At 36.8% G+C, this 11,607-nt stretch overlaps 1 protein-coding gene across 2 annotated transcripts in view; it reads left to right on the top strand.

The window, feature by feature from the left end:
- The window catches only part of Cbfb (core-binding factor subunit beta), a 52,159-nt gene extending 47,930 nt beyond the window's left edge, over positions 1-4,229 (top strand). For both annotated transcript variants that reach the window (XM_046435228.2, XM_046435229.2), the window contains exon 6: positions 2,000-4,229. In XM_046435228.2, the coding sequence (XP_046291184.1) occupies positions 2,000-2,068 (69 nt within the window). In that variant the 3' untranslated portion in view covers positions 2,069-4,229. The remainder of the gene's footprint in view (positions 1-1,999) is intronic.
- Positions 4,230-11,607: the final 7,378 nt, after the last annotated feature.

An 11,607-nucleotide genomic window follows, 5' to 3' on the forward strand; every position in this document is an offset into this window, starting at 1 on the left:
TGTCCTTATACATAGCATTGATTCTGTATGGAACATAATTGTTTTTTTGAGGCATATGCATCCATAGCTCTTTTAGTCTGGGATTGTGCTCCATAACTTTAAGTATTTAATTGAAAAGAATGTGCTAATATTTAGTCATTGTGTGTCTGCTAACAAAAAATAGTTAAAATCTGCTAGAGGAATACATCAAATTTTAAGGAAAATCAAAGATATGAGTGTTGGATTTTGTTCGAAAGTAAATAAGGAGGCTGTCATTTTTGTTTAAATAACAAAACCCTCTTAAAAGATGACACAGCTGGAGCTTCTGACAAAACTTGATCTCAGAGCTGGGGGTATAGCTCAGTGGTAGATGCATGCTCAGCATACACAAGGCTCTGGGTTCAGTTCCCAGTGCCTAAAAATGAAAGCAACAAACTTGATCTTACACAAATGTGATTTGTTGAGATCTTGTTTTGAAGGTCAAAGATGTTTCTTCTCTAATAAAATAACTGTTTTAGATCTTAAGAATTTGATTTCTGGTAGTTTTCAAAAATGACACAGACAATGGAGAATTAGTTGGTATACAGTTCCATTTAGGTAAAGATATTATACAGGTAGTTGCAGATAGCCTCTGCTGCTGGATTAGTTTATAACAGTTGTCTGAGAAAAAAATATCCGGGTGAAACATGATGGTGGCTTTGACTAGGGTGAGAATGTTAAAGAGAGTCAGAAGTGGTTAGGTTATGGATATTTTTAAAGGTAGAGCCATCACAATACACTTTTGGGGCCTACCATAGTGACACATGCTGAGGCTGAGGCAGGAAGATCACAAATTAAAGGCCAACTTCAGTAGGTTAGTGAGAATCTCTCAAAAAAAATTTATAAAATGACTGAGGATATATGTAGCTCTGTAGTAGAATGCCCCTGGTTTCAGTCCCCAGTATTTAGAAAACAAACAAAAAAGAATTCACTCTTGGGTATGAAAGAAAGACATGTTAGGAGTTTAACAGTAAAATGGTGTTGCCATTATCTACCATAGGAAAACTTGTGTTGGAGGGACCAACTTCTGTATACAAATAGATATTTGTACTTGGCCAGCATTTGGAAGCACTCAAGAAAGCTTGTGGAAAAACTCCCATTAGAATTTGTGAAAGAGACTGAAATAAACTGTTGCATGTAGATAAAAGGAGCACTATGTTATATATTACAGAGTGTGTCATGCATAGTGACATTTATAAATGTTCTCTATTAGGCAGTTTGCCATAGATGGTTTAAATAGGGTGTTCATTCATTCTGCAGCGAACCTTAAAATCCTCAGTGTTTATAATTGTCAAGCCTCTTGATTGTTAAATATTTTATAAAGATACTTCTGGGTATTATAAGCATACCAGATTTTCATTTTTACTTATGAGACAAATTTTATTCATAGTAATTCTGAATTTTATTTCTTAAGGTAGAGATCTCTAAAATTTACTTCAGAGATGGGATTGTTATATTTTACAGTTGTATAATCAATAGACCATTTACTTTACTGTGACTCCATTTCTTTATCTGTGAAATGAGGGAAAATAATAGCACATATATCTTACCATTGACAGGAGGGATTAAATTAGTTCTTTCATGGAGAATACTCAACAGGGCCTCGCATATATAGTTAGTGCTCAATAAATGTCAACTATTGCTAAAAGGAAAAGTTTGTTTCTAAGGTTATTGGCTATGCTGATATGTTAGTTAAACCCTCTAGTTCCTGAACTGAAACAGATTCTTTATTCTTTTATTCATAGTACATATTTATGATAATGCTCTTTGGAAAATAAAATGGTCTTTACTCTTGACTTTTAAAGAAATTTAGCAAAATATGTTGTATGTAATTTTAATTGTTCTTTTGCCAGATACTGATTGAAAAGTTTTTTGGGAAATTATATGTAACTGGCTTATATTTTATATGTCATATTTTATATATCTGGCATTTTGATTTTAAACCACTTTCTAACCCCAAATTACAATTTTGTCATTTCAGGCAAGAAGACAACAAGACCCTAGTCCTGGTTCCAATTTAGGTGGTGGTGATGATCTCAAACTTCGTTAATAGTAGCACAGCAAATGTGCTGCCCATCTTTACAAACACATTGCTTCTAGTTGGCAGAAATAATTCATTATAAGACCAGAAACTGTGATAACTGGAGGTACTACGGTCTATTTCTCAAACCTAAGGCAGTAAAAGACATCACAAACTGCCATGGTTTTGCACTATGATTATAATACCTACATTTCTAATTTTTAAAGCATGTAGCCAGTAATAATTTCAAATTTTTTTCTATGCAAGCTTACCTTGTTGGCATTATTTTAATTCAGTTGAAACTATCAATTTGTAAAGCTCTTTTTTCCTCCATTCTAATTTAAAGTTCATGTCATTTTAAAACAAATTTAAGTTTTTAATCCAGAGGGCTTTCTTTAATCAGTTGCTTTTTTTTAATATACTTTTAGATGTGTTGGTTACAGTTTCTTTTTAAATAGGCAGTCTTGGTTTGTTTGTTTGTTTCTTTTTTCCTGCATTTCCTTTTGTTTTTATTGTCTATTGCATTTAAAAATTGTTGATACGTTTGCATTATTTACAAGCTGAAAACCTAGTAGCATAGAACTGTCTGCCACAGCCTTCTACCACAAAGTTTACAGTTGTTAAAGTTGCAGTATCCTTTTAAATGCTAATAATGAGCACCCTTTCTTTCCTTTTTAAACATAAAAAATTTAAATTTTTATTAACTCTGTAATCTGCCCCAGGTGTGTTTTAGATTCTGCTTTGTAATCATGAGTTTGGGTGGAGATATTCTCCATAGATGATAACATTCTACTGAAATGCCTAAAGAAGTCACAGGCTGGCTTCTGTTTTATTCAGGGATTTTTTTTTAAATCAATCAAAAGGGATACTGGAGCTTCTTTATGTATGTAACAACATATTAAACTGGAGACAGTGATGAATCAGCTACAAAGGTAATATTGTATTAAAATCATGTTTAAGATAGCTGCTTTTATGTGTTTTATAGTGCATGCTTTTGTAAAAACAATACTGGGTAATGAAAGATTAGTCTTAGAAAATGTTCATCTGTGCAGAGGATACATTTTCTTTATTCTGGGGGAAAACATTCACAATTATATATGGTATTTTGCAAAAGGACTATTATTAGCACCTTTTGAGATGAATAGTTAAGAATATTTTTTAAATAGGCTTACTGTCAAATTGGGTGCAACTTTTTTTTTTTAATACAAGACTGGAAGAAAGTGCTGAGTCATTTGGCACAAACTTACAAATACTTTTCATGGTCATGTTCATTAAATGTTAATACATTTCTGAATTTTTGCAAAAATGTATTTTATCATAACAAAATGGCATTATTTTGAAGAGTAGAAAAACTGACACACAATTCAGAAAATGAAATCTGAATAAGGTCATTGCATTTAAAAAGCATATAAATATACTTGATTGATGAAGGAGGTGTGATTTTCAATGTATATAGGTCTTTTAATTCATAAACAGATATCCTGTATCAGAATAAAAAATATTTGTTATATATTTGAAGTCATGCATGGTAAGGAGTGTGTTTAAATTGTTATAAACAGTAATACATCATAAAAAACCATGCTGATCTTGTGTAACTAAGTACTATGAATGAATTTGGTTGGTATTTGGTGTTGTGCAGCTCACATGTTTACACACTCAGTGCCCTAATTTCCCCTGAGGGAATCGCCTTTTAAGTGATCCTTACAGTGGTGTTTTAAGGTTACTTTATCACAGAGCTCCTTGGTTTTTGACTTCTGCACTTAATATTTTTTTAATAACATGATGATGGTACATTTTTCTCTATTGCTTCCAGCTAAGGGCTTTTAGTCCACCAGTATAAGATCAAATGTTAATAAATAAATGTTCCTGTTGCCATTCTTCTGTAAATACTGGATTTCCCCGTGTCGTTTAGTACTGTGTTGCTTCTGTCTGTCTTAATGCTGGCATTAAGATTATAAGCCCCTTTTTCTCCAGTAGTTCAGGCCTTGAAAACTACTTTTTTTAAGTTATTGATGCAATTTGATATGTTTTCATAATCCATATTTAAGCAAAATTACATCATTGTATCAGCTTTTCTAAATTCATCTCCATCAAAACTTGCCTTAAGCTACCAGATTGCTTATGCCACCATTAGCCATTCTGTGTGTTACATGTTTTACTTTCACAATAAACTTATGTGTAGTGAAAAATAGGTCTTGGCTCTTTATTGACATAATCTGATCATTTCTATCCCAGAGTTAGTTATGACATGAAAATTGATTCTATTGTTTGATCCTGCTTTTTGACTTATTAATTTAAAAAAAGCAACAGTGACATCTAGTGGTCATTTCTTCTAATTCCAAAGAATATTTCCCCACCAACTCCCTTTTCCCCCTCTGTGCCAGAAATAACAGCTTTTAAATTGTAGAGGTAAGGCTGGGTGTGGTGGCACACACCTGTAAACCCAGCACCTTGGGAGACTGAGGCAGGAGGATCTCAAGTACAAGACCAGCCTGGGCAACCAATCATACTATCTCAAAATAAATAAAAAGTGCTGGGATGTAGCTCAACACTAGAGCACTCCTGGGTTCATTCTTCAATATTGCAAAACATAAAATAAAAATAAATGAAGTGATTTCAAATGAAATGTATATCATGGTTTTGCCCTTCCTATGAGGTATAACTATAAAGCAGTGACCCTTGAGGGGAATATTAAAAATAATACACACAGGGGCTGGGGTTGTGGCTCAAGTAGTAGCGGGCTCGCCTGGCATGTGTGCAGCCTGGGTTCGATCCTCAGCACCACATACAAAAACAAAAGATGTTGTGTCCGCCAATAACTAAAAAATAAATATTAAAATAATAGTAATAATACACACAGATTAGTACTATCTTGCTAGTTTTAGGAATGTACGCTAATTTTTATTGTGTTGGCATTATATCATACATTCTTAGGACTTGTATTTTCTTAAACTATAAAAATAAACCTTTTGCTTTAGAAATGTGACTTCCACTTGATCAATAATAAACACATTTACTTATTTATCAGATTTACTGCAAATAACCAAAGTACCTTTAAATGCTGAATCAAAACATTAAGGAAATTCCAACAAATAGGATTCATATTCTGAGGCTTAATTAAAAAACTGAGTAGTAACACCATGATTTTAGTTAGTATATCACTTGTAGAAACAGATATTAGGATATGCTTATTTTGGGTTGCTTTGTGACAAATACCTTAATTTATGCTTCATTTGGCAATGGGGAGCTTTTCAAACTATAAGCTTTAATCCATTGCTGCATGTGAATATGAATAACACATTACCCCAAAATTTGGCAGATGAAAGCAAATATTGATTATCTCAGTTTTGCAGGTCAGCAATCTAGAAGTAGCTAAGTTCAGTAATTCTGGTTTTGGGTCTCAGGTTAGAGTTAACCCAGGCCACAGTCATCTGAATACTTAACTAGTTAAAAAAATCCTCTTCCATCCCTACTGATGTGGTAATTGACTGCCCTCAGTTTCTGGCAGTCTGTTAGACAAATAATTTGGTTCCTTACTAAGAGTTAAGACAGAAACCTTCAATTCCTTGCCATGTGAGTCTCTCCATGGCGCAGCTCATAATATGGCAATAGGCTTCCCCTAGGGCAAATGAACCAAGACATCATTTGTCCAATATGAAAAACACAGTCTTCTAAATAACTTAATCTTAGACTTCCCTAGGTTCTCATTAAAATTGAGTCACTATATCTGGCCCACACTCAAAGGGGAGGAGCATTAAGCATCTCCTGAAGGGAGAGATGTCAAAGAATTTGTGGACATGTTTTTTAAACCACCATAGCCATATTACCATACACATATATATATACACACACACAAGTATTTACAAGTATTTAATCTTCAAAACATTTTTTAAATGTAATGTTATAATCTTTTAGAGGTAGATTTCAGAGAATGATTTCCCTTAGATACCATCAGCTCCTATTCTTGCATCACCACCATCATTCATGGCATTTCAAAAATGTTCCAAAGTTCAAATGTTGGATGGGATCAATGATGGGAATTGCAGCTTTGTATGTTTACATATAGGATACTTCAAAACAAGTGACTCAGTTATTATTGTCCTTAGCAATCCCAGTGGTTCAGGATACTGAGGCAGGAGAATGGCGAGTTCAAAGTCAGCTTCAGCAACTTAGTGAGGTCCTGTCTCAAAATATAAAATGGCCTGGGGATGTGGCTCAGTGGTTAAGTACGCCAGGGTTCAATTCCCAGTTAAAAAATATATATATGCGCCTTATTCGGGTTTCAGAAAGTTTAGGGAAATATGAGTAATATAAAGAGGAAAAATTTTGATTATAGGAGATAATATATATCCACACTTCTGGTATGGTACTGTGGCTATTGAGCACATGAAATATATCTAATACAATTGAAGAACTGAATTTATTGTTTGTTAAACTTTAATGTAAAAATTGAGGTGGTGGGCTGGGGTTCTTGGCTCAGTGGTAGAGCACTTGCCTATCACATGCAAGGCACTGGGTTTGATCCTTAGTACCACATAAAAATAAATAAATAAAAGTATTGTGTCCAATTATAACTAAAAATATATTAAAAAATAATAAAAATGTCCATCTATAATTAATAAGAAAGTATTTTTCTGTTAAAACTTATTGTTTTAGGGAAACTACATTTCACTTCAACCTTTGCAAATTTAGTGCCCAAGTTGTGATGTACTGTTAGTATAAAATATCAGATATCAAAGACTTAGTATATAGAAGAGAAAATAATCTCACTAGTTTTTTCACTAGTTTTTAATTTTGACTACATATTAAAATTATTTTTAATGTACTGGGTAATATTGGTATTTGATACATTGAGTTAAATACATTATTTAAATTTTTTTCATTTTAATGTGACTACTAGATAATCCTAAAGAAAATCTTATAAGTGGGTAAGTACATGGATCATTAAAATGGAAGGAAAAATTTATAATGGAAAATGTTGAGGCTCAATTGTTGTTAAAAAAAATTAAAACAAAATATGAATTTTTATCTCCTAGGATCATTTAAGGGAATTAATACATATCCATTGCCCAAAATAAACACGATTGATGCTCCTCAGAGAAGCTACAGTCTGGCCCCAAAACTGATCCAAAGCAGTAGGAACCTTTTAAGTTATATTGGAAGTGTCGCCTGTTAGAGTATATCTATGATGGTCTGGGTGGGGGTGGGTGGGGAGGGAATGCTTTCCTGAGGAAATATGTGAGATCTGAAGGGTGGCAGACACAACAGCTGGGAAAGTTGACACAAGAATTATAGGAAACCAGCCAGTTTGAGAAACAGCATCAGAATATGATCACGACATGGAATTTGAAGGGGTTGCAGTAGTGAAATGAATCCAAAAAGGTTAGCAGAGACCAGGGTAGAAGTCACAAGTAGTGCTGATCTGGCTTTGCTAGCCATATGAAAACATTGGGATCATCGCTAAGGGTGAACCAGAAGCCACAGAGGGGTTGTAAGCTTGATGGAATGGGCAATTGAGAAAATCCATTTTGGTTGATTAAAGAGAAGGCTAGAAGCAGTAACTTTGTTGCACCTGACCATAAGGTGACCTGGTAGGGAGATTTAAGGTTAGCCTAGTGGTCTTGGAGACATTTCAGAGCTGAGAGGAAAAGTATAGGGAACAGAATTTTTAGATTTCTTCATTTCTCTTATAGTCAGAACAGGCTGGTTGTATTGCCTTAAAACACAAAAAATATTTTTAATTGATTTAAAAGATTTATCCTTTATGTGCTGGGCTCAGTGGCGCACATCTGTAATCCCAGCAGCTTGGGAGACTGAATCAGGAGGACTGCAAATTCAAAGCCAGCCTTGACAACTTATCGAGTTCCTAAGCTACCCTGTCTCAAAAATAAGTGCTGGGGATGTGGCTCAAAGGTTAAGTGCCCCTGGGTTCAATCCCTAGTACCAAAAAAAAAAAAAAAAAAGATCCTTTATGTGATGAATTAAATCAGTCGTTCACCTAGGCTGACAGCAGTACTGGAACATGGACAGCCATTGTGAGAGAACCAAGAAAATAGTGTCATGAAAGAGGTACTGGTTTTGGAAACTCACCTGAAATTGACACATGTCCTCTGTTTTCAATGGACCAAGCTAGACACAACCACACCCAGCTTAAGCTCTGCATGGAACTGCAGGCCTACTTTTTGCCCAGAAGGGAGTCAATATTTATGAATAACTAATAGTTACCATGAATTCCTATTTCAATGATTAAGTATTTGGGGCTGGGGATGTAGTTCAATAGTAGAGTACTTGCCCAGCACGTTCAAGAGTCTAGATTCAATCCCTAGCAGTGACAGGGTTGAAGGAACACAGGACCTTACTCTTTTCAAGAAAAATATATTTATGAGAGACAAGTCCCCAGTAGTCACACATTGAATAGAATTCTAGAATCTCATTATATGCCTTCTACCAAGCTAATATACAGGAGCTAATATATAGCGGGAGAATAAGGACAGGAAAAATGCAGGATACACTTCAAAAAGAGAAAAAAGTGGGGCAAGGTATTGTGTCCAACTACAACTAAAAAAAAAAAAAATTAAAAAGAAAAAAGTGACTGGTCTGTTAACTACGAAACATCATGGGGAGACCATTCAAGGATCCTGTACCCTGAGAGGGGTGTGTTCTTGGTAAGGCTTTTAAGCTTGTTACATTTTTTTAAAAAGTTTTTTTAGTTGTTGATGGACCTTATTTCATTTATTTACTTATATTTGGTGCTGAGAATTGAACCCAGTGCCTCACACATGCTAGGCAAGTACTCTACCACTGAGCCACAACCCCGGCTCACGCTTGCTACATTTCTTGCCTTCAAATTATCACATTTGACTGTTGTACTATGTACTAAAAGGAGTGGCATCCTTGCAGCCTCTCCCCCAGCCACTTTTCCCCAGCTCCCCCAAGCCACTTTTCTGAGCAACACCACTACCCATCTCGCTACTCAAACTGGAAAACTATATCTTGACTCTTGACTCACATTCTCCCTCATCTTCCATACCCAATCTGTAAAATTCTGCCAATAGATTCCATCAAGTCTTTTTTTTAAATTTTCAGTTACACACAAAGCATTTACCTGTAAGCACTTTTATAAGAGCAGATCTGACAAATCTCTGAGGGTAGGTATGATAATTTTACAGATAACGAAACCTAAGGCATGGAGAAGTAATTTGGCTAAGACACAGAATTATTAAGTGACAGAACTGGGATTCCGTTTTTCAGTCCATGAGCTGTTAATTACTGTGCTGTGTCCTGAGGCTGTCCCTGTAAGTCTGGTTTGAACTGCTGCTATGATCACCTGTCTTCCTGAATACATTCTTCATCAGCCACTTCAATATTTCTGAACATCCCCACCCTTAGTTTGAGAGAATAGCCATTAGAAACATTCTGAGTTGGCCTACTTACCTGAAGCATCTGCTTCTACTTGATGTATTGGGCTCTGGATTATGGCTTCCTGGTACCATCATCCCAAAGCTGTCAGACTCACCTTACAAAAACCTGGTGCATCCCACTTAAATAAGCAAAGATAAACTTGTTATTGGCTAATTTTCACATAAACCTACCTCCCTATTATCCCAACAGGGGATTTCTTAGGGGCTTCCTCTACTTTGTTTTTCCTGTTATTTGGTTTACCAAACTGAAAAATAATTCTCATTTTGTTATGTAGAGGCTTGTGACTTTCTCTTTGTCTTGTATATATAAGGCTACCTGGCCTACCCCATCCCAATTCAGAACCTACTCCCCCCCCCTTTTTTTTTTCACTAGAAATAAGACCTTTTAAGTGTTTTTAAATTTATTTTAAAACTTTTGCAGTACCAGGGACTAAACCCAGTGGTACTCTACCACTGAGCTACATCCCCAGCTCTTTTTATCTTTTACTTTGAGGTGGTATTGCTAAGTTGCCCAGGCTGACCCCAAACTTGCAATCCTCCTGCCTCAGCCTCCTAAGTAGTTAGGATTACAGACTTGTGGCACTGCACCTAGCCCTCCTAGAGTTTTAAATAGATCTACTATTTCCAATCTGGTTGGATTTAAGTTCAATTCAGATACTTTCTTAATTGACTAAGACTATTCTTTGCCATTTTTTTTCCAGGTCCTCTTCTCAAGCTATTTAGCCCAGCTGCCCAACTAACCTTTCCTAGACATGTGTTATTAAAACTTGCCGTGGTGAGTGTAAATAAGGATCCCCTGATCCCCGTTTCCTGTTCCCATATTGGCATTGACAATTTTTTGAAATGTTTGTTTGAAAACAATTTCCTGAAATGTTCTTCCTTATTGACATAGCTAATGTTTCTTTTGTTTTTACAGAGAAAATATGTTTTTTTTTTCTCTTGGAATTCCTTCCACATCAATTAATAGAGTATTTCACTTTTTAAAAGTATCTTATTGTACTCATCTGGGTTTATTTAGCCAATTCCCTCCTGGACATCCCAGTGATCCAGTTCTGTTGTTATGGCATATGATGCTGCATTGGACATTCTACTCTGTTTTAATGCCAGTACCAGTGACTTCAAGTATTTATGGGATCTCCCCTGTTACACTTTGCTGCCAGTGTTTAATGGTCTTGATCAAATCCTTGGCATTCTCTGTGCCTCAGTTTCCTCAACTATGAATGAGGAAGGAATTCCTCCAGCAGGTTCAGCCTGAACTTTTGGGCTGCATACACTTGAGCATCCTAAAATGAAAACATAGCCAAGGCTGTTTCTGAGGTCAGTCCTTTGCTGCCACTTTGTAATCACACATCCACCCTGGGATGAGAGATTATACCCTATTTTACAGCTAAATGAATGAGGTGCAAAGCCTTATTCAAGGCTCTTTGTTCCGTAGCCACCAGAACCCAAGTTCTTTCCATTACATCTGCCCCTCAAGGAAGAAGGTTTTTAAACAGGGGAGACAGTGACATGTGGCCTCCTTTGGATCCCGCCCAGGGGTGACTCTGTACTTCTGGATGTGGTTCTAAAGGAGGCTTGGCCCAGGGCCCCTTCTTTTCTACCTAGTAGTCTTCACCAGCCAACCGGCCCCCACTTCCCACGCATTCTAGCATACTCTAAACTTCTTCAGGTTGACGCTAGCTCAGGGGTGACTGGATGGGGGAATCCATCCCCCGACCAACAGCAGCAGCCCCCGTCAGTCCTGGCCCATCGAGAGATGGGGCACTCGCGGGCCGTGGGGCTCTGGGACTCGACGTCCTTTCTCCTGTTGGGTCTCAGACCGTGTGACCTTATGCGCCCAGTGAATGCTAGCGAGACGCGTGTAGACGGAAGATGAATGTTGTGTAGCTATGTGACGTGTGTATTGCGTGGTGTACTCTCCCTAGTGCAGACATGTGAAACGTGTGTGAGGTGGTGTGCAGATGTGGGGGCTCACGACCTCTGGGGCTCTTGGCTTTTAGAATTCCCAGTAGTAAAGTCCTGCCTTAACCTTCCCGGGGACTGTCAGGGTCACTTGATCCGGAGCTTGCGCATGCGCGACCCCGCCTCAGGTTCTTCCCCTGTTGCTGGAACTCCGCCTTTGCCCCGCCCCCGCCGCACTTTACGGCT

The sequence above is a fragment of the Marmota monax genome, unplaced genomic scaffold, assembly GCF_021218885.2.
Source record: "Marmota monax isolate L192 unplaced genomic scaffold, Marmota_monax_Labrador192_F-V1.1 WCK01_AAM20220418_F8-fsc00024, whole genome shotgun sequence".
In the NCBI taxonomy this organism is placed as follows: domain Eukaryota; kingdom Metazoa; phylum Chordata; class Mammalia; order Rodentia; family Sciuridae; genus Marmota; species Marmota monax.